The sequence below is a fragment of the Plecotus auritus genome, assembly GCF_963455305.1.
Source record: "Plecotus auritus genome assembly, chromosome: 4".
Taxonomy (NCBI): Eukaryota; Metazoa; Chordata; class Mammalia; order Chiroptera; family Vespertilionidae; genus Plecotus; species Plecotus auritus.
Genome location: NC_137775.1, coordinates 147,892,329 through 147,916,414, shown reverse-complemented (window position 1 = coordinate 147,916,414; position 24,086 = coordinate 147,892,329). Strand labels below are relative to the sequence as shown.

General features: G+C 42.9%; 2 protein-coding genes across 2 annotated transcripts in view; one reads left to right on the top strand and one right to left on the bottom strand.

Annotated features, from left to right (window-relative positions):
- Positions 1 to 6,929: 6,929 nt before the first annotated feature.
- On the bottom strand, positions 6,930 to 7,352 carry LOC308247383 (ferritin light chain-like; the record flags this gene model as incomplete). Its single annotated transcript, XM_080666387.1, has 1 exon — positions 6,930 to 7,352. One exon carries the CDS (start codon positions 7,350 to 7,352, stop codon positions 6,930 to 6,932), a length of 423 nt encoding a protein of 140 aa, XP_080522513.1.
- Positions 7,353 to 11,946: 4,594 nt separating this feature from the next.
- DLD (dihydrolipoamide dehydrogenase) overlaps positions 11,947 to 24,086 on the top strand; it is a 41,949-nt gene continuing 29,809 nt past the window's right edge. The window contains exons 1-2 of the mRNA XM_080663913.1: positions 11,947 to 12,094; positions 13,562 to 13,640. Of these exons, the coding sequence (XP_080520039.1) occupies positions 12,056 to 12,094; positions 13,562 to 13,640 (118 nt within the window). The 5' untranslated portion in view covers positions 11,947 to 12,055. The remainder of the gene's footprint in view (positions 12,095 to 13,561; positions 13,641 to 24,086) is intronic.

Below are 24,086 nucleotides of genomic sequence, written 5' to 3'. Positions count from 1 at the left end.
AGGGGCCATTTTCCACACGCATGCCGGAGCAGTGCAGAGTCCTCCCTTCACATGGCCAAATCTTGATCTGATTGGACCTAATAAACTCAACTGGCCTCACCCTGAGACCCTGCCTCACCACAAAGTTGTGCGAGCTCCCAAAGTTGTGTGGCAACAAGTGTTGGTATAACCTGGGACTCAGACCCAGCACTGGCACTGAATTTGAACCTGTATTAACCTGGTGAGCACCACTCACCCCACCTGGTTACTCGCTGAGAACTTACCTCATGCAACTTGAATACTGGCAGAGGCTCATTCAGTGATTTAGCCTAAAAGGCAGCTGGCAGGTGGAGGTGAATCTCGGGGTGACTTGGAACTTTTGTTGACTTACCCTTTGGCCTGGTACTGGTAATAGCCAGCTTTGGTGCACACCTTGGTCCTTCCTTCACATACCCAGTCCCAGCAGAGGCTGTCAAAACCTGAAGATCACTTTGTAGCTCCAAACAAATTGACCAGGGCAAGTCACAGGCAGCGTCTGACATTGGCCTGCACCAGAGTCCCTCCCAGAGGCCCAGAATCAACACACTCAGTGGCCAGCTTTGGGCAACATCAGAGCAGGATCCAATAACCTTCACAAGCAGCATATCCAAAGGAAGATCTTGGCAGGCACCAGACCCTGCTGAGGCAGCTAGCACAGCAGCTAGCATGCTGTGGTTGGGGTTAAGCCTCATAGTCACCCAACCCAAGGGAAGATCCAACACACAAATGGACCAATAGTAATCAAGATTCAATTACAGCCCTAACCGGTTTGGCTCACTGGATGGAGCATTGGCCTGCGGACTAAAGGGTCCCAGGTTCGATTCCAGTCAAAGGCATGTACCTTGGTTGCAGGCACATCCCTAGTAGGGGGTGTGCAGGAGGCAGCTGATAAATGTTTCTCTTTCATCGATGTTTCTAACTCTCTATCCCTCTCCCTTCCTCTCCGTAAAAAATGAATAAAAATATATTTTTTAAAAAAGATTCAATTACAACAGGATGGCCCACATGACCTATACAAGGGACATTCCTAGAGCAACCTGCACAGGTGAAAAAGGAGACAGCCTCACATAAGGCCACCCTATACAAACTGGGAGTCACAGAAGAGCTACTTAATACATAGAAGTAAACACAAAGAGGAAGCCAAAATAGGGAGACAAAGAAATATGCCCAAAATAAAAGAACAAGAGAAATCTCCATAAAAAGAGCTAAATGAAATGGAAGCAAGCAACTTATCAAAAATGGTAACCAGGATGTTCAAGGAAATTAGTGAGAACTACAAGGAACTTAGTGAGAACTACAACAGCTTGAAAAAGGACATAGAAACCACAAAAACAAACAAACAACTAGTTAGATGATGAATACAATATCGGAAATGAAGAATACACTGGAAAGAATAAACAATAGGTTGGATGAAGCAGAGAATTGCATCAGTGATTTGGAAGACAAGGCAGAAAAAACACCCATTCAGCACAGCAAAAAGAAAAAAAAATTAAATAATGAGGATAGTTTAACACGTTAAGAACCCAGCCTGTTTTGTTTTCCAGATGGGAAGTATAGTATCAGTCACCAGTGACTGACAGGGCACTTAATGTGTTAAGGAACCTTTGGGACAACATGAAGTATAACAATATCCACATCATAGAGGTACTAGAAGGAGAAGTGAAAGAGCAAGGAATCAAGAATCTATTTGAAGAAATAATGACCGAAAACTTCCCTAACCTGGTGAAGGAAAAAGACTCACATGTCCAGGAAGTGCAGAGAGTCCCAACCAAGATGAATCCAAAGAGACCTACACCAGGACACATCATAATTAAAATGGCAAAGGTTAAAGAAAAACAGAGAATCTTTTTAATATATATGTTTCTATTGATTTCAGAGAGGAAGGGAGAGGGAGAGAGAGATAGACATATCAATGATGAGAGAGAATCATTGATTGGCTGCCTCCTGCACAGCCCCCATTGGTTAGTGAGCCTGCAACCTCAGTATGTGTCCTGGTTTAACATAATATGGATGCACCAGCCCTCTCTGTGTACATTGAGAGGGTTGCTATTAAATGCAACACTTCAGAGAATATTCTTGAACATACATCTTTGTACATTTATGCAAATAAAATTGAACTAGATATTTAAACAGGTAAAGCATCTAGAGATCTTCCCTTAGGCTGGAGACCTTTTCTAAACTAAAAAGAATAATTGCATGGAGGTAGGAGGTTGGGAGAGTTTGGAAAGTTTAAATTGTTCCTGCCTAGGTGGAGATCTGGGTTTGCAAAATGTAGGGCAAACATTACAGGGCCATAAAGTTGAAAGAAATAATTGTCACAGTTACCAAGAGAAATCTGTGCTTCCACAAGTCTTCTCTTTGATAAGGTGTTGTAGGTTTTCATGTTCTAGAATTAGCACAGGTTTTAGCTCTATGGGATCATCTTTTCATTGAGATCTGAAAGTTGTAAAAATTATTCTAAAATAAGTTAACTGCAATAAATGTCCACGTAGCCTCCCTGAGTCTGTCACTTTGCTAGTTTTGTGTGGATCTGGGAGCACTTATAAGCTAGTACTGAATAGTGCCTAGGAAAGGCAAAAACAATACAAGAGGAGTCTCCCTAGTAATAAGTAATGGCCTGTGCCCTCCACTTTCTACTCCCCCTTCCACCTTTGTAGTTCATTCTCCATTGCCTCCCATGCAGATTCTTCTCATATTTTCCTATGTTTTATTTTAATTCAGCAACTATCTATTGGGTATTCTATCCTAAGCTCTGGGATAGAAGTATTGATAACAAGTTAGAGTTGCCACCCTAAAAGAGTTTACAATATCCTGGGCAGAAAGGGGATGCAGAGAAGTTAACAGGCTTTCATTTATTTGTCCAGATCTGTGAGCCAGATCTTGAACTAGGAGTTAAAGAGATGAACAAGATGGTTAAGGTCCAAGACTCTTCGAGCTTACAGTTTAGTGAGTAAGACAGAAAGAAACAAGAAAACCTACAAATATAATAACTACAAATTGGCACACATTCTACAGAGAAAACAGGGTGCTGCAATACAGTGCAATATGGAATCATACTTTTCAAAGGGTGGTGGTCAGGGAAAGCTCCTCTGAGAAAGTATCATCTAAGACAAGACTTGAAGATGAGAAGCTAGCCATGGTAATAGTGGGGAAAAGAGAGTTCCAGCTAGAGTCCACAGCCTGTGCAAAGACACTTGAACAGGAATGGGCTTGTTGAGGAAGTGAAAGAAGACAAAGAGTTGAAGAGTGTTGAGTGAATGGTAGAGAGGTCTGAAATGTTTGGGTGACATCATTCAGGGCCATCCTATCCAATAAAAGTCTAATATTCAAATTAACCATCACTCCGTCACAAAGATGGAAGCGCCCATAGCCTCAAGATGGTGGCGCCCAATCCTCTCAGCCCCACCAGAGTCCCCCAGTCCTGGGGCGGGGGGGGGGGGGGGGGAGGTGGTCGCTGAGAGCAGGCAGCGTGAGCGGCATGATGGAATGCTTGCTTTGTTGCTACGGTGACGAGGCAAGCATTCTGCGCCCAGCTGCGGATGGGCCTCTGGGCCACGGAGAGCCTCTGGGCAGCGGGCGCAGAGTGGCCAGGCCCCGCAGAGAGCTACTGGCACACGGATTCGTGCGCAGGGCTACTAGTAATAAATAGTTTGACATTGGCTTTATTCTAAGCACAATGGGAAACCAGGGAAGGATTTTTATGCAAATGAATAATCTGGTATAATTTGTGTTTAAAGAAAGTCATTCTTGGTGCTGATTTGTGAATGAATTGGAGAGGGGAGAAGAATGGAAGCATAGAGAATAAATAGGAATTTTTATAGCACTCCAGGTAAGAGTGAGGTAGAAGGGCTTAAAGTAGGCCTGGTTGGTGAGTGAATTTGAGTTATGGTTGGAGCTGGATTTATCAAGGCTTTCTGATGGATTAAAAGTAGAGAGGTAATAAGGGATCAAGACTATCTCCTAGGTTTGGGGCTCAAGCAATTGGAGGGCTGGTATTGCTTTTCACATTTTTCCATTTAATAAATATATTTTATTCACCCACAGTTTGTTGTTTTTTTAGCCAAATCTAACAGTATTCAAACTCTTTGCCTATAAGTCTGATTTCTTTGTCTCCATTATATAATAAAGTTTTTAATTTACTTGAATATCCCTGATACCAACTGAAACAACTGTGAAGTTCAAAAATACATATGTATTTCTGACTTAAGAATTTGATCAGTATAATTTTATGCAATAATTCTATTTAAAATATTTAACAACAGGTACAATATGGGCACTATCCAATCAGATTGATTATTGAGCATAAACAATAGATATATCTACCCTACTATGTCCTAGCTGAATTCAAGCCTGACTTTGGTGTGGTATTAAATTAGGAAATTTTGATTTCTGTTTTAAGACTGGGATTTCAAACTTGAAAACTTAACAAGAACCAATCAAATGATGCAAATAAAGGAAGGGAGCTGAGGGTAAGAGAAATATAAACCAGTGAGACCTGGTCAGTTTTTAAAGTTCAACATTCACTCCCAGAAGAGAGGAACAACTTAGCTCCAGCTGATTGCTGCCTTTGGAAATGTAGACTGTAAAGGATCTCAGAATTTGGATTTGGGGAAAACAACTATATGGACTGGGTGTGGTCCAAGGATTGCCAGTTTGCTCATCTGTTTTCTAAGCCCATTCTTGAGTTTTCACTGGAAAAAGTACAGAAATTTCTCATTTGTTTTGAACATCGTTTAGCCAAGATTGACTCAGAAGGAAAAAATTCAGGAATCTTGCTTCTTTTAAAAAACATCTTTGTGGTTTTTTTTTTCTATTAAGACTTTGTGTATTTAAATGTATAATAGGACAATAATTATACTTTTGGATGACTGTTTATCGATCCTTTTTTAACAAAATATCAACTTCGTAGTAAGCATAAAACTACATTTTAATAGTAGTTTTACATAAGGTACTATACCTTATGTAACTTATAACCTTTGATTTTTCTTGACTCTTGACTTTTATTCTCTTTCCACAGATCTGGAAAATTTTTTTCTAATTAAAGTGAAACAGATATAAAGGGGTATAAGTGATTCTGGATGTCACTTCCATTTCTTCCTATTTCCTAGTTGGGACCACTCTAAATTAATCTGATTTATTTTTTTTTCTTCTTGAAGCAGAAAAGGAAGAAATGACAGAAAGGAGGAAAGTGAGTGGAAGCGATGAGGAAGAGGGAGGGGAGGGAACACTACCTAAAAAAAAGCTTAGAGTATTTCTGAAACACTACACATGCAAAATATTTAGCTCTTAGCTTTCATTTTTCACTTGGTCAAGTAACATGTATGGAGTGTCTATTATATGCCAGTGTAGAAGACATGCTCTATGATTCATCTTCATAGAAAAGAAACAGCATGTAGCCAGTCGGTTACTGCAGTGGTCGGCAAACTCCTTAGTCAACAGAGCCAAACATCAACAGTACAACGACTGAAATTTCTTTTGAGAGCCAAATTTTTTAAACTTAAACTTCTTCTAATGCCACTTCTTCAAAATAGACTCGCTCAGGCCGTGGTATGTTGTGGAAGAGCCACACTCAAGGGGCCAAAGAGCCGCATGTGGCTCGCGAGCCGCAGTTTGCCGACCACTGGGTTACTGAATTTCCTCAGAGCAAAGAGGATGTGGGGGGTGGGGAGAGGGTATGAGAGCTGTGCAGGTGGCTGATAGCACATGTTCCAGGAAGATGCCCCTAGCCAGGGGTGGGCAAACTTTTTGACTCGAGGGCCACAATGGGTTCTTAAACTGGACCGGAGGGCCGGAACAAAAGCATGGATGGAGTGTTTGTGTGAACTAATATAAATTCAAAGTAAAGGAGCGGAGGGGAGAGCAAGAGAACTGGATAGAACAGCCGGATCCGGCCCGTGGGCCGTAGTTTGCCCAAGGCTGCAGGGAAGTGGAGGCAACTAGAAAAGACCTCAGCTCTTTTAAAAAAAATAACCCAATAGGTGACAATAAAATCTAGGTGACCTTCGGGACAGGTTGTAAACTCCATAGTACTCAGCCAATAAGGAACTGGAGGAGGGACTCTCGCACAATATCAAGCATATCAAACTCAAAGGCTAAGGTGGGCCAAATAAACGAGGCATGCAGCTTGCCAGCCGAGAGTTTGACATGCTTGGGATAAATAGTGCCTTGCTAGCTAATTCCGGTGTGCTTGCAACAAAGGACACCACTCTTGAGACTATTACTAAAAGTCTTGTTTTCACCATATTTCTGTCTCAGAGTCCATCCTTTGAATTCGGACAGGTGAGTATTTTCTCACACCAGGCACTGTTCTAGGCTCTGGGGACAGAGCAGACAAACTGGTTGAATAAGTAAAAAAAAAAAAAAAAGATCAAGAGTTTTACTTTCTCATTGTGTCCTAAGTCCCTGAACCAATCACTATTGCCTGGAAATGTGTTGCTCTGATTGGTCAGACTTGAGTCACATGCTGTATATTTAGCCTTTGAAGCAGAGAGGTCCAATAAAAATATAAACCTTTATGGGAGTCACAAATATGAGACAGATGTAAGCTACACATGTAACTTTAAATGTTCTAGTAGCCACATTTTAAAAAATTAATCCAGTATATCCAGATTATTATAATTTCAACATTAATCAATATAAAATATTATTATCATTATTTATTTATTTATTTATTTGCTGCAAAAAGCTTTATTGTTTCATTTGGTCCAATGCATGGGAGAGGGCTCCAGGGTGGTTAAAAGAATGGCTAATAGTTTCGGGAAGAGGCTCAGGTAAAAGCCAGAGACACCAGGGGGGTTCAGGGGGGCCTCTGAAAGGTTTCTGGGCTCCAAAGGCTCCTAGTCGTGCTTGAGGGTGAGCCTTTCGGAGAGATACTCGCCCAGCCCAGCCTGGGGGCCGGCAGCCTGCGGATGTTAGTCAGGTGGTCGCCCATCTAAGTGGTTCTCCAAGAAGTCGCAGACATGAGGGTCTGCACTGGTAGAAGCCAGGGCATGCAGCTCCAAAAGGGCCTGGTTCAGGCTCTTCTCCGAGGCCAGGGCAGCTTCCATGGCGTCCTGAGTTTTGGCCCAGTCATCCTGGGAAGGTTTCTGCACGTCCTGAAAGAGAATGCGGCCGCCTCGCTTGTTTTGCAACTTTAAGAAATGCTCTGCGCCCTCGTGCTTCTTCTCTGCCAACTCGCGGAAGAAGTGGCCCACACCCTCCAGAGCCACATCGCCGCGGTGGAAATAGTAGTCCAGAGAGAGGTAGGTGTAGGAGGCCCGCAGATGCAGGTTGGGCAGGCGATTGACCGCAGCCTCCACCTCGGTGGAATAATTCTGACGAATTTGGGAGCTCATAGTTGTTCAGCAATGAGGAGTTAAGGTAGAAAAAAAAATCGGTGTGTTGGCTGGTCCCGGAGGTGGTTCTGAAGGTGGTGACTAGATGAGACTTAGGAGAGTGGCCGGAGGCTGGAAGAACGGGTGTCCCTGGGTCTGTTCCGTGCAAACACTGTTGAAGCAAGAGACAGATCCGGGACCTCCAAGTGCACTGCCAATATAAAATATTATTAATAAAATCTGTTATACACTTTTCTCGTACTGTCTTTAAAATCAGCATTTTAGCAAGGCTTCTAGTGATGCCAATGTAAAAGGGGTGGAGGGGTGTTTCCAAAACTTATTTTGAGAAACACTGTCCTGCAGGCTCTTTTATTTCTTGTTTTCCCCAAATCACAGTTATAATGGCAGGAGTACTGGGACATCTGCTGAAACCTATTTGAGCAATTGAGAATTGAAGACAGGGTTGTTACTGGTGAGACAAGCAGAGAATTAGTGACATTTAATATTGTTTGCATGTTGCTGCCACCTGTTGGTTGTAGCACATATTGCAACCACATAAACCCAACAGGTTTTGGTCATTTGCAAGCCCTTGAAATTTCTGGTGACACAGTAGTAAATATTTCTCTCTTCTCCAAGTCCAGAGCGGCTAGAGAGCTGTCCGGTTCCTGAGTAGGGGCGGCTGGGGATTGAGAAAATGAAAGAAAGAGACAGACACAGAGACAGAAGGAAAAAGCTGGGGTCAGGTGTGACCACTGTCCTCTGATGGAGACATAGGGATCCAGAGCCAATACAGCACGTTTATTTTATACAGCAAAAAAACAGGAAGTTTTACTAAAAGTCAAGACAAAGGAGATTATGCACATTCTTGGGTGGGCCCAAGTCGTATTCATTCCTGGTGCTTGGCTGGATTTAGATAACGAAACCCACCCCCTGGCACTTGGCTGAAGGTCAAGCTGACAACACTCCTGCCTCTGGCAAAGCATGTTTTCAGGTCCTGGCTTTGCCATAGCCACTGGATTCAGCTGACAATAATTAAAGAAATGCCCATGTGCCTTCTCCGTCGCTCTCTACAACACACCTCAACTGTATCTTGAGATGACTTTCCTTTGGCATTCCCCTTTCTACCAGAGCTCAGTAACTCTTTTGGTGTGTGTGTGGGGTGGGGGGTGGGGGGGCGGGGAGGGGGAATGCTAAATAAAATTTAATATTAAAATTAATTCCAACTGTTCGTTTTTACGTTTTTTTTTTCAATTACAGTTTATATTCAATATTATTTTGTATTCGTTTCAGGTGTACCGCATAGTGGTTAGATAACCAGATACTTTACGAAGTGGCCAGAAAGTCTTTAATAGTTTGTATTATGGATTCTCAGACCTATGTTTGCCAGAATGTGTTTTTTTTTCAGCCCTCTTCAGGACACACAGAATTCCTCTTTTTTAAAACCTTAGTGTGCACATGTAAGTAATCTATTGTAATTGTTCCTGCTTTCTGTTTTTGCAGGTTGTTTCTATCACTATTCTTATACACCTTCTGAAGGCAGTGGACAGAGCCAAGTTTTTAACGCCTTAGTTTTTCAGCTGTGAAATGTAGCATAATGTTAGCCGCTTCACGGAACATGAAGATTAAGTTGCGCCTGGTTGTAAAATGTTTGGCACAGTGACTAACATGTATGGAGACCTCTGCAAATAACACTGTTCATAATGACAAATCCTAAATGGAAATTTGAACAGTGACTGGATATTTGAGGAGTTAATTTTATGTTCCATTTTTTAAATCCTTATTTTTAAAAATCTTTATATTTTAGAGATACATACTAAAATAGTTATGGATGAAATGATATGACTACTGGGGTTTTGCTTTAAAATAAAACAGGAGGAGGGCAGTGGGTGGTGATATGGGTGAAACAATATTGGCCATGAGTTGATAATTGTTGAAGCTGGGTGATGTATATATGGGATTCATTATAATATATACATTTTTACTTTGTGTTTAAAATTTTCCATAAAAATTAAATTAAAAATAATAATTAGTTTTTCTATTTCTTACAGCACTTTATACAACTGTGGGTACTACTTGATTTGTTAATTGCTACATTGGGATGGAGTGTTGTTACTGTCTTTGAAAAAATATTAATTTAAAAGAACTGGCTGCATATCCTTCCAGAAAAATGTTTGATGGAAGCATGTTTTAGCTAACAACTAAGGCTCATTTTTGTTAGAAAAATAACAAGCGTAATACCTTTGACACAGGGAAAATTTGTAATTCTTTAGGAAATGCAGAAAGGATGAATTGCAGAAATTATCCCTTTGTGCATCTTTCTTTTTGACTCTAATAAATAAATGAAGAAAATACCTAATTTGCCTGTGGACAGGAATCAAAGAAATGCCTGATTTGTTCAGATGAGGATTATGTTCTTTTGTATCACAGAGAACCCACTTAATCATAGGGTTATTCATATTTTGACAGAAGTAACATCTCTCACATCCATGCTTCACCTAATCCCATTACATCAAGTGAATTTACAACCCTGCCTCTCTCTTTTCACACCTGTCATGTTAGGAACAAGGTCCAGCCCAACTGATGTGGTTTAGTGGTTGAGCATCGACCCAGGAACCAAGAGATCACCGATTCCATTCCTGGTCAGGGCACATGCCTGGGTTGCGGTTCGTATTTGGAATCATTTTGAAGCATTAATGGTAAATTCCTTCATCCCTGCCCCAACATATACATTTCCTTTTTGAAGTTTCCTGCTTTTTCAGAAGTTACCAGAATGAATGACATGAGATAATACTTGTCATTCAGGGCAGGTAGTACTAGTGGCTTTTGACTCTCGTTGACTTATACTCGGTTGACTTATACTGTTAACTATATTGTAACTCACTATTACCTACTCAATCAACCACAAATGTTTGATTAGCATTTTGATACAATTTTGGTGTTAAGCCTCATCTAAGAATATGAAATTTATCAGGAACAAAGGAGATGATTAGGAAATGAAATACTTCCTTCAATAAAACCACAAACTATCCAAGGGAGAGGTCTGTATAGCAATAACTCTGAGACCATTTGAGCTAGTTTTGTCTCATGAAAAAACTCATTGCACTCAAATGCTGTGTGTCTGCTGCTAGGAACAGTCAACTAAAACAGTGACCAATTAGATCTGTGGTCGGCAAACTGCGGCTCGCGAGCCACATGCGACTCTTTGGCCCCTTGAGTGTGGCTCTTCCACAAAATACCATGGCCTGGGAGAGTCTATTTTGGAGAAGTGGCATTAGAAGAAGTTTAAGTTTAAAAAATTTGGCTCTAAAAAGAAATTCCAATCGTTGTACTGTTGATATTTGGCTCTGTTGACTAACGAGTCTGCTGACCATTGAATTAGATATTTGAAACCGAAGTACTGACAGAAACACTCAGTTGGACGAGTACAGGAGACAGGTGGAAATACGGAATTGGAGGTCAGGAGAGAAGTAGAGACTGGACATGAGAAACTAGGAATTATTCGTACATATAGACAGGCGCTAAAGTCATGAAAATGGTTATGATGACCAAAATGCTATATACCAAGGAAAGAGCAGGGAGAATGGGTATTGGATACCATTCCCGTCTTTCCCCCTAAAACTGAGCATAGTAAGGTAAGGAGTAATTTTGAACTAGTGTTTAACCTTCCAGAAATGTAGAATTAACTTTTACCCACACTATATAGTTAATGCAACGCAAGAATCAGACCTTAGACCTCTTGAACACAACATTTTTCTTTCTTACGAAAACCTAAAATCCCATCAACCACCTCACCCATTCTTATTTACTCTATCAGGGAGTGTGTTTCCCAACCGAGGAGGTAGCAGACTGTGTTTTCTAGGTATTGTCCGTTAGCGTACTTAGAGCAAGATGCTGGTGATGCCCGTGAGTTGGCCACATCCCTGAAGTGGCATTAGATGTGGGGTTGGGGGTGGGGAGGGGGCATTAAAAAGCTGTAGTTAAGACCAAAGGCTTTGACCTCAAAACTAGTCTTCTTTCCCTTGTGAGAGCTCAGCGGTTCAGGGCCTCACCCAAGAAGTCGAAATACTCGTAGTTATGTCAGTGATTTTCAACCGGTGTGCCCCAATTTTTAAAACACGTAGCTCCTGACTACTTAGAGCACTGACCTCTTCTCCCTTAAGAGTGTGTCAATTTAAAAAAAAAAATAATGACAACAGCGAACACAACAATAGTGGTCCAGCGTGAATGATATACTTAATTTTGGGCGAGTTGCAGAATTTTATAATTAGCTTGTGTGTGCCATGAGATGACAAAGGTTGGAAACCGAAGCATTATAACGTGAAGATGAAGAGAGGTAATGCCTGGAAAGTGCTTAGATTCCGCAGCCGGACACAGTCAAGAATTTGTCAAGCTTTTCCGTAGCGTGCGTCAAACAAAGGCTGGTCTTGTTTGTGTATTTATTTCTGCTTCCCAGTAGATCACATTGCAATTCACCACACTTTTTACCCCCACCCCACCTCAATCCCCTGCTGCCACAAAGCACTGCGCTCCTTACGACAGTGTCCCACGCCGAGCCTGAAAGGGACGGCTTTTCCTGTGGATCCGGCCGCCCTGGCCAATCACGCTGCTTTCAGCCAATGACGTAAGCTGCGCCGTGCATGCGCAGGGCGGGGAGACCTTGGCGAGGCGGTGGAGGGGCTTGGCGGAGGTGAAAGCTTTGGCGGAAGGAAAAGTACAGCAGCAAAATGCAGAGCTGGAGCCGGGTATACTGTTCCTTGGCCAAGGTGAGGGTCCACTGGGTGGGGTCGTGCTGAGCCAGAGGCACCGAGAGGCGCGCCGACGGGTCCGAGACGCAGCCTAACTGGTGGGAGCGGGAGAGGCGGGCGGCCTGAGTGGGACCACCTGCCGCCCAGCCCTGAACTGGTTCTGTCCAGGCGGCCTCCTCCCCACCCCCCGGCCCCGGAGGCAAAGGCTCCGCTGGCGGGGCCCTGCCGGCTGTTGGACAGTCAGCAGTCACACGTTCTCTACTCCCAGGCCAGGGCCATGGGGCATGCGGTTGCACAAAGGCCTCTCCACCTTGGAGGAGGAAGCAGAACTTGCCCTTGTGCCTTATAGTCGGTCTGGCCCTTCCTATCTTCTACCCTTTCCCTAATCTCGGCCCCTAATGGCCTAATTCTCTGCAGTGGTCAGGTTACCTTGGGGCCAGTCAGACTTGGGTTACCCTAGGAATTCCTCAGAAGTCGCTTCCGTGTTTGCAGCTTTAAGGGAATTAATGTTCTTTGCCTTCTAGGGGCGTATTCTTAATTGCAGCAGTTTATCGTCAGGATAGCTTTCCCTTTCCATCCTCATACCCAACACTGCCAGATTGTATATATGTGGGATCGTGGCTGCGTGCTATTGATGGACACCCTAGGAGTAGCCTGTGTTCCCCGGAAGTTCACGTAGCATGCTGGAAGTCATACACTTGGTGAGGGCCAGAGCTCGGACTAAAACTCAGGACTGACATTTAGGCTGCCATTTGGTCTACCTTCCTGCACAAGTGCAAGAATTGCCTTGGAATAGAGAACATCACTAGATTAGTGTACGTTTCGGCACTGCCTCTGTTTGCCTGCTGTGCTTGGAGGTATTTGATTTGTTTCTTTGTGCTTCACTGTTGTAAGAAACAGTAGCCATCCATATTTAGAGATTGTTGTGGAGATTATGATGAAGTTTGTAATACTGCAGTAGCTCTTGAATGCGAATGCATTACTTAGTACATTTTCCTAAATTACCGCATTTAATTTTCTGTTTTTAGTAGATGATTCAGGAACATCTTCATAGATTGTACATGGTAGATTTGATTTAGGAAACAGTAATTACAAGTAAAAGGATTGCCATAATGTAGATTATTCAGATACTTAGGTTAGAACTTTAAGAACTTCAATATTGACCTCAAAATGGTCCCTGACATAAATGAGCCATGCTTGCTGAAACTTTAATAAAAATTAACACTGTTGAGTAACATTTTTTATTAAGTTAAACATGAGCTGTTTGAATATTTACAAGACAAAGATAATGTGGTAAGCTGAGGCTGAGAACTTGAAATAATTGCTATTTTCAAAGAGGAGAAATTGGTAAGTAATCTCTAGGTGGCAAAGGAAGATACATTAATAACTAGTGCTTGATACATTTGCTGGAAATCATTATTTTTCTCATCGACCTTCAGTAGTTCTTTGCTTACATAATAGGGACATTTTCTTTTTTTCTTCCAGAGAGGCCATTTCAGTCGAATATCTCATGGCCTACAGGGAGTTTCTGCAGTGCCTCTGAGAACTTACGCAGATCAGCCACGTAAGTACTTATTCAGACAGTTTCCCTTCAAAATGGTTCATATATTTATTCACTTAAATGTTTTCTGAGGACCTAGTGTGTTCTAGGTGGTGAACAAGACAAAGCCCTGTTCTTATGGAACTTATAGTCCGGATCCATAAAATATAAATAATACATAAGTGACATAAATATTTTGGGAAGTGATGGAAAATTAAACCAGGTAATTGGGAGGAAAAGAGACTATTTTACTAGTAGATGAGGTGTCAGGGCTTTTCTGAGGAGATATGTCTGAGCAAGTGCCCTGGTGAAGTGAGGGAGTGAGAACATTATTTAAGGCAAAGGGAAACAGTGAGAAGGGTCTCAGATGAGAATTCGATTGGGAGGTTTAAGGATTTGCAAGGAGGCTGGTATGGCTGGAGCAGAGACTCATAGAATGTAAAATCAGAGAGGTAGGTAGAGATTAAGTCATGGAGGGTTTTGTAAGCCAGGCCAAGGAGTTTGGATTTTACTCCAAGTGTGATGGGAAACCACTGAAGGGTTTTGAGCTGGGGGAAGAGTGTGATTCTCCTATATAATAAAGCCTAATATGCTAAGTGTCTGGTCAACCAATTGTTATGGCATGCACTGACCACCAGGGGGCAGACACTCCGATGGGTAGGTTAGCTTGCTGCTGGGGTCCGGCCCATCAGGACTGAGCAAGAAGGGCCAGACACGCCCTGGAGCCCTCCCATGGCCCCTCCCTGGCTGGCCAACCTCCCGTGTCCCTCCCTGGCCCCAAGCATGCACTGATGAGGTCCCTCGGCCTGGCCTGCACCCTCTTGCAATCCGGGACCCCTCGAGGGATGTTGGAGAGCCAGTTTGGGCCTGATCCCGCAAGCCAGGCTGAGGGACCCCACTGGTGCACGAATTTGTGCACCGGGCCTCTAGTTTTATATATTTACACTAGATGCCCGGTGCATGAATTCGTGCACCAGTGGGGTCCCTCAGCCCAGCCTGCACCCTCTCCAATCTGGGACCCCTTGAGGGCAGTCGGACATCCCTCTCACAATCCAGGACTGCTGGCTCCCAACTGCTCACCTGCCTGCCTTCCTGATTGCCCCTAACCGCTTCTACCTGCCAGCCTGATCACCCCCTAACCACTGCCCTGCCAGCCTGATTGATGCCTAACTGCTCCCCTGCCAGCCTGTTTGCCCCTAACTGCCCTCCTCTGCAGGCCTGGTCACCCCTAACTGCTCTCCCCTGCAGGCCTGGGTCCCCCCCAACTGCCCTTCCCTGCAGGCCCAGTCACCCACAACTTCCCTCCTCTGCCGACCTGGTCACCCCCGGCTGCCCTCCCCTGCAGGCTTGATGGCCTCCAACTGCCCTCTCTTGTAGGCCTGGTCCCTCCCAACTACCCTCCCCTGCTGGCCTGATTGCCCACAACTGCCCTCCCTTGCAGGCCTGGTCCCTCCCAACTGCCCTCCCCTGCTGGCCATCTTGTCATGGCCATCTTGTGTCCACATGGGGGCAGCCATCTTTGACCACATGGGGGCAGCAATCTTGTGTGTTGGAGTGATGGTCAATCTGCATATTAATCTTTTATTAGATAGGATAGAGGCCTGGTGCATGGGTGGGGGCCAGCTGGTTTGCCCTGAAGGGTGTCCTGGATCAGGGTGGAGGTTCCCTTGGGGTGTGGGGCAGCCTGGGTGAGGGGCCTGTGGTGGTTTGCAGGCCAGCCATGCCTCCCGGCGATCCAAGCAGAGGCCCTGGTATCTGGGATTTATTTATCTTCTACAATTGAAACATTGTAGCCTGGAGTGGAGCCAAGCTTCCTGCTCGCTCTGTGGTGGCAGCCATTTCTGTTGGGATTTATTTATCTTCTATAATTGAAACTTTGTAGCCTTAAGCGGAGGCCAAGGCAGGCAAGGGCTTCAGAAGCTTGGCTTCCTCCATTGCCGGGGGCAACCCTAGCCTCCTGCTCTCTCCAGCTCTGTGGCTGCCGCCATTTTTGTTGGGATTTATTTATCTTCTATAATTGAAACTTCGTAGCCTGGAGTGCAGGCCTGGGCCAGCCAGGGTGTGCGGAAAGCTTGGCTTCCTCCATCGCCGGGTAAACCCAAGCCTCCCTCCTGCTCTCTCCGTGGCTGCAGCCATCTTGGTTGGGTTAATTTGCATACTCGCTCCTGTATGGCTTGTGGGTGTACCGGAGTGATGGTTAATTTGCATATTGCTCTTTTATTAGATAGGATTTAAAAGTTCATTCTCTCCACTGGTCAGATTGTGTTGGTTATTTAACACTGTTTAGAATGGTGAGATGACTTTTTTCAAATCCTTAATGAAAATCTTGATGGGCTTGTCAAAACACATTTTAAAGACTAGGAGGATGTGCCTGAAAGGAAGCTGTGGGTTATCGGTATTTTCTTGTCTATAATTTTTTATATTTTTGAAGTTTTTATAAAGGATATGTATTTTATTTTTTTAAAGCATTTAAAACAGGAAGCTAATGGGCATCTGAGTACCAAGGATATTGATTATTTGAAATTATCTGTTTTGACATTTACTGGAATCACCCATTTGGTTATAAGTAAGCTTGTGCATCATCATGTCTTAGAGCTTCATTGTACAATCATTAGATGAGGGAAACTGTGACCATCAGTCTCCCTGTATTCTGTAAAATAACTTTATTCTGTATCCTTAACTGTTATCAAACTGTTATCATTTTGGAGATTTTATTCCTAAAAGAAAGAGTAGGGGGAGGATTCTGTCACCAGTAACCAACAATGAGTAATTTATCCTAGCTGTGAACAGGTCAAGAAATCCTTTAAAAAATACTAATTTGATGGTGGGAAAATAAATTTGACCATTATTTCCTTTGTCCCTTTTTTTCTTTCAGTTTTTTTTTTTTTTTTGCATTATAATTGGCATACACCCTTTGTCTCTTTTGTTAAGTGGTGGTGTTATTTATTTTATACTCACACATCAATAGGAATGTTAGATTTTTATTTCCAAAGCATGCAATTAAAGATTTCATGGCTAATTCTGCACTCTTGGAATCATTCAACAAGATTATTCATTGCCTTCTATTTACCAGGCAGTTGGGAGCAGGAACTTAGATTTTAGTGGAATGGGGTAACTGAGCCCTCATGAATCAGTTTAGTGATCTCTTGACCTTGAGTAAATGATAAATCCCTTCCCTTAGTACCTGCATGGATACAATGTATAAATCTTTGATTGTATGAAGTAACAAGCATTTTTGCTTACATATTTATATTCATCTGGGGTATTTATTTAAAGTCAAGGACTGTGACCCTTTCTTTAGTACTTAAAATGGCACAGTATATAACTTAGTACATATTTATTCATTATTTCAACAAATTGAAATATCTACTCTGTGTTAGTTGTTGGGGCCAGTTGGTGGGATATAGCATTGAAAAAGATAGGCAAGATACAGCTTTTATAGTTTACAATCTATCTGGGGAAGACAAACATCCAACAAATAATTGATTATAATTGTGATAAGAACTCTATAGGCTAAGCATAGAGAACTATGAATCTACATATGGATTGGGAATGTTTACAGAATTCTTTCCTAAGGAAATAATTTTGATATCTGAAAAGATAGTGGTCATGGGTGTGGGAGGGGGTGTTCCAGGAAGAAGGAGCAGCATGTTGGAATATTTTGATGTGAGGAGCATAGAGCATTTTTGGGGGGGTTAATCTTTATTGTTCAGATTATTACAGTTGTTCCTCTTTCCTCCACCCCCCATAGCTCCCCTCCACCCGGTTTCCACCCCACCCTCTATCCTTATCCCGCCCCCACTGTCCTCATCCATAGATGTACCATTTATGTCCAGTCTTTTCCCGCACCACCCACACCCCTTCCCCCCGAGAATTGTCAGTCCACTCCCTTTCTATGCCGCTGATTCTATTATATTCACCAGTTTATTCTGTTCATCAGATTTTTTATTCACTTGATTTTTAGATTCACTTGTTGATAGATATGTATTAGTTGTCACTTTGTTGTTCATAATTTTTATCTTTACCTTTTTCTTCTTCCTCTTCTTAAAGAATACCCTTCAGCATTTCATGTAATCCTGGTTTGGCAGTGATGGACTCCTTTAGCTTTTTCTTATCTGTGGAGCTCTTTATCTGACCTTTAATTCTAAATGATAGCTTTGCTGGGTAGAGTAATCTTGGTTGTAGGTTCTTGCTATTCATCACTTTGAATATTTCTTGCCACTCCTGTCTGGCCTGCATAGTTTCTGTTGAGAAATGAGGGTACTCCCTTGTAGGTAACTGTTTTTCTCTTGCTGCTTTTAATATTCTCTCTTTGTCTTTTGCTCTTGGCATTTTAATTATGATGTGTCTTGGTGTGGTCCTCTTTGGATTCCTTTTGTTTGGGGTTCTGTGTGCTTCCTGGACGTGTAAGTCTATTTCTTTCACCAGGTGGGGGAAGTTTTCGGTCATTATTTCTTCAAATAGGTTTTCAGTATCTTGCTCTCTCTCTTCTTCTGGCACCCCCATAATTCGGATGTTGGTACGCTTGAAGTTGTCCCAGAGGCTTCTTACACTATCTTCAACTTTTTGGATTCTTTTTTCTTTTTGCTTTTCTGATTGGGTGTTTTTTGCTTCTTTGTATTTCAAATCTTTGACTTGATTCTTGGGATCCTCTAGTCTGCTGTTGGATCTCTGTATATTATTCTTTATTTCAGTCAGAGTGTATGCTTAATTTCTAGTTGGTCCTTTTTCATATCCTCTAGGGCAGCCGTGGGCAAACTATGGCCTGCGGGCCGGATCCGGCCCATTCGGCTGTTCTATCCGGCCTGCGGAGCCAAAAGAGCGGAGGGTTCTCTTGTTCTCCCCTCCGCTCCTTTACTTTGAATTTATATTAGTTCACACAAACACTCCATCCATGCTTTTGTTCCGGCCCTCCGGTCCAGTTTAAGAACCCATTGTGGCCCTCGAGTCAAAAAGTTTGCCCACCCCTGCTCTAGGGTCTTGCTAAATTTCTAGGAGGTTTCCAGAAGATTCTTGAGTAACATAACCGTGGTTTTGAACTCTATATCCAGTCGTTTGCTTTCCTCCATTTCTTTCATTTGTGACCTGTTTCTTTGTCTCCCCATTTTGGCTGCTTCCCTGAGTTGATAGAGTGGCTTCGTGTGCTAGGTGTCCTATAGGGCCCAGTGGCTCAGCCTCCCCAATTACCTGAGGTGTACACTCTTGGTGCACCCCTTTGTGGGCTGTGTGCACAGTCTTGTTGTAGGTAAGCCTTGATTGTTGTTGGTATCACTGGGAGGAATTGACCTCCAGGCCAATTGGCTGTGAGGATCAGTTGTGCCTATGATGGGAGGACTTCTGTGTTGGAGACACCTTTATGGGGCAAGACTTACTTCAGTGGGGCTTTGGCGCTCACTGAGTCTGCCCCCTGAGTGTTGTCTCTTGTGGATTTGAAGAGTTGTGATTTGGATGGTCCCACTCTGACCACTGGGTACACTGGCTCTTGGATATCCAAAGAGGTGCAAAGTCAGCCACTGCCTGAGGCCACCCAGCAGGAGCTACAGAGAGATCTGCAGATTCCTCCTCTTTGTTTGGGTTTTGGAGGTGCCCAGATGAGGCCCAGCTGTGAAGCAATGCAAGCTGCTGTGGAGCCTTGGGCCTTCTTTTTGGAAGTTCTGGGGCTCTCTGACCCAGCTGTAGTTTGTTAGGTAATTTTAGATCGCAAAAGGCCAGGCCTTTCATATGTAAAAGCCTCTGCGCACAGCTTGGGTGGGGCTTTAAATAGGGTGGGGCGGGGTCTCAGGGAATCAGGGCAGAGCAGACTGCAATGGCTGATCCTCAGCCCTGCCCTGAAGTGGTCCCTGGGTCTCTGTGTCCCGTGGCCCAGTGCAGGAACAATGATCGCTGCAAACACTGAGAGAAAGCCGCACTCGTGTTCCGGCCTGATGCCAGATAGTCCAGTTTCTCCCCGTATGAGTCTGGGTCCCCAGAGTCTCGCCGGGAACTGGAGTTCATAGCAGTCGGGAGCTTGTGTCTCCCTCCTGATTGAAAAAGATAACAGCGTACTCAGTTGCCAGCCCCTTTCAGTGCGCATGCCTCCATACCTCCGCACTTCACTTCCGCACCTCCACACCTCCTCTGAGTCTCAGTGTGCTTTCTCTTTCCTTCTAGTTGTAGGATTTCCACTCAGCCAGCCTGGATGATATCCATTTTGTCTCTTAGTTGTAATTTTGAAGTGGTTGTATGAGGCAGCAAGTTCAGGTGTTTACCTATGCCGCCATCTTGGTTTCTTGAGCATAGAGCATTTGAGGGCCAGCATGGCTGAAATCTGTTGAAGATCCTGGTGAGTTGATTTTTCCAGATTATGAAAGACTCTAACTCTTTATTTTAAGTATGTTGGAAGTCATTGACTATTTTTAAGCAGGGGAATAATATGATTAGATTTGTTTTTAAACATCATTCTGGTTGCAGATTGGAGTGTATCCTTTTTCTTTCTCTTATTAGACTATAAGAACCACGACTATGTCATTTAGAGGTAGCCCAAGAGCTTAGAATACTGTTTGTAATGTGAAATGCATGCTGTCAGGATTTATTTCAAGGTAGATGGGATAGAATATAGGTAGGTAGACCAGCTTAATTCTGTGGGCTGTACACTAACAGTAATTCACTGTTGCTAAAGCTTCAACTGCATGGTATTAGTGGATAAGCAGAATGTGATGGAAGATGAGGCTGGAGAAATAGTTCCTGAAGAAATTTGTATGCTGTATTTAGGAACTTGGACCTTATCCAACAAGAGACAGGGAAACCAATGAAAAAATAGGAGAATAAGGTCCAAATTGGGTTTTAGCAGGGAGTAGCACTGGAATAGCGGTGTGTGGGGTGTTATGGATGGTGGGAATGACACTGGAGGCTCCGAGACGAAAGTTGGGAGGTGGATCTGAGAAGGGAAGAAACATTTATTGAGTGCCTAATAAACCTGGCATCCTCTCAGGTTCTTGACATGCATTATCTCTGATCTTACAACCCTGAGATGTTGGTATGAACTGTCATTATTATCCGTATGTTACATCAAAACCCAGAGAGATTAAATAACTTGACTAAGAAATTAAGAGATGGTAGAGCTCATATTTATACTCCAGTTTTCTTCAAATCCTTTTTTCATTTACTATATTTCTCCTTCTTTATTGTCAAGGCGGTTGTAGGGTTTTGATCAGAAAATGAAGTATTAGAATTCAGGATTTTAGAAGCAGAGCAATTTTGGGTGGTGACAGGTATATGGAAGAAGGTCACTAAAATAGACTGAAGATTAAGGGCATTGACAATTTAAAAACAGAAACCCTCCCTCTGCAATACAACAACTAATAAACCTTACCAAGTCGCTTTATACTCATTTAGTGAATTTGGTAATTAATGCTTACTGCCTTATGATATCTCTTTCTGTTCCTATTTTCTTTATAAAAATAATTTTGATTTATCTACACTTTGTTATGTGCCTATTTCCCCTAACTATAATGTAAGGTTATTGAAGGTAATGATGTTTCACATAGACATTTATAAATATTTATTGATTTCTTTCTGAAAGTGAAGAAGCTTCCTTACTTTTGCCAGTTTGGCTCAGTGAATAGAGCGTTGACCTGTGGACTGAAGAGTTCCGGGGTCAATTCCAGTCAAGGGCACCTGCCCAGGTTGCGGGGCTCAATCCCCAGTGGGGGGCGTGCAGGAGGCAGCCGGTCAGTGATTCTCTCTCATCATTGATGTTTCTATCTCTTCCTCTCTGAAATCAATAAAGATATATTTTTTTAAAAAAGAAGCTTCCTGTCATTTTAGTTTGAGTTCCTGATTGCCCAGGAAATTATGGAATTATCTAAGTGTTTTAGAAGGCATGAGAACATATGATAAAGGCTTCAGAATCTAAAGAACCTCATTTGAATCCTGGCTAGATCACATGCTAGTTGTGCAGCCTTATGCAAGTTATTTATTTATTTTAAAATATATTTAATGATTTTTTTTACAAAGAGCAAGGGAGAGGGATAGAGAGTTAGAAACATGGATGAGAGAGAAGCATCAATCAGCTGCCTGCTGCACACCCCCTACTGGGGATGTGCCTGCAACCAAGGTACATGCCCTTGACCAGAATCGAACTTGGAACCCTTCACTCCACATGCCAACATTCTGTCCGCTGAGCCAAACCGGTTAGGGTGCAAGTTATTTAATTGCTCTCAGCCTTATTGTCTTCCTGTTAAGTGGAGGTCATAACTATGTAAGAGATGTAATGAGTCTTAAATAAGATAACATACAGCACTTAGCTCAATGCCTGGCACATAGTAAATTACCCAAAATTGTAGATATTATTACAGACTGACTTCTTAATATAACTTGTAAGTTATTGATGATTATAATTTATTTGTAACCTGACACCTTTATTTCAGTGTTAACCATAATAATGTAGTGTCTTTATTTTCCTCAGTGATATAAATAGCATTTGTAGAATAATTTGTAAAATACTTTTTCCTGCTTTTTCTCTTTCAATTCATTTCATGGCATTAATTGCCATGTTTTTAAAGTCAATCATGTCTTATTTTACCATTTTAAAAGTTTTAATCTGATAGCTTTTTCCTGGTATTTCACTGCCACTTGCATTGCAGATTGCTTTCCAGTTGTCTTTTGCCATTTTTGCTGACTTAGTCATCTTTCTCTCCTGCTATCAATTTGTATATCCTTTTGAGTTTTTCTTTTCACCTTTGAAGGCTGATGCTAATTTTATAAAAGTTTCTATCAAGTATTCCTTAATTTCATTTAACTACTTTTCTATGTCCTGATTTTTAAAACTATATATAGGAACCAAACTGAGAAATGTTTCTTGACAAGATAGTAAATCAGAATCATGTATTGTAAACTTTCACTCGCATGTACCTTTGGTACCGGTGAGAGCTAGCTGGTTTGTTTTCCAACATTTTATGAAAAATTGCAAACATTAGAAAAGTAAGAATTTTACTGTGAACATTTATAGATCCTTCCATTAACATTTTACTGTACTTACATTATCACATGTGCCCATCCATTTCTCCATTAATCCACCTTACTTTTTTGATGCATTTCAAAGTAAATTACAGATATCAGTATACTTCCCATAAATACTGGCTTGTCAGTGGATCATATCCTCCTATATTCTCAGCTTACAAATCTTTAGATAAAGACTTTTATATTTTCGCTTCATTTTTGTGTTTCCTAGCATGTCAGCAATTTTCTGAAGGAATGGTAACCGTGAGAGGTGAACTCTTTGAGTTTATAGTGTTTTCTGTAGTTTTAAAAAAAATTCTAAGATCACATAATAAATTGAGAAATAAAAGTCTAGTTTTTAGCTTTTGTGTGTTTAAATTTATTAAGCCTATATATATTATAATTAAAAAAGAACTTAAAATTTCAGCAAAGAAACCTGTTTTGTAGCTTTTATTTACATTACTATGAAATTAAAAATTAAAACCCAAATTAAGGGATATTGGTTAGGTCATCATTTGTTGGCAGTGATGGGAATGGCACCAGGTGTTAGGTCGGACCTGGGTTCACCAGCCTTGGTACTTGAGTTCTGGCTAGGAAAGAATTCAGTCAAGACTCAAAACTATTAGAAAACATCTATCTATCCTATCTAATAAAGAGGGAATATGCTAATTGAGCCTCACACCGTCACAAAGATGGTGGCGCCCACAGCCAATAAGGAGGGACTATGCTAATTGACTGCCCCGCCCTCAAAGATGGCAGCGCCCACAGCCAGTAAGGAGGGAATATGCTAATTGGCTGTCACTCCCTCAAAGATGGCAGTGCCCACAGCCACAAGATGACAGTGCCCAGTCCCCTCAGCCCCACAAGGGCGTCAGGCGTGCGAAAAGGCCGGGCCCGCCTCCAGTGTCCCCCAGTCCTCTCAGCCCCCCAGCCGTCCAGGGCTGGCTCAAGGCGAAGGCAAGCCTTGGATGTTGGCTGCCCAGTCGCCCAGGGCGGGCCTGAGGTGCAGGCAAGCCTCGGATGTCAGCTGCCCAGCTGATGCCCGAGGCGCAGGAAAACCTGGGATGTCGCTGCCCAGCCGCCCAGGGCAGGCCCGAGGCTCAGGTAACCAGGTCCGCCAGAGGTTTGCACTGCCGGCAGTGGCAGCAGCAGATGTGTGATGGGGTGTCGCCTTCCCCTGATCGCCGGGTTGCCTCCCGCCCCTGAGGGCTCCCAGACTGTGAGAGGGGGCAGGCTGCGCTGAGGGACCCCTCTCCAGTGCATGAATTTTCCTAGTATATATATAAAAGCCTAAGCGACCACATGACCGGTCAACGGGTTGCTATGATGCGCACTGACCACTAGGGGCAGACGCTCAACACAGGAGCTGCCCACTGGTGGTCATTACGCTCCCACAGCCAACCTCCAGTGGCTGGCCATCCTCCCGCTGGCCAGGCCAAGGGACCCCCACCTGTGCACGAATTTGTGCACCGGGCCTCTAGTCCTATATAA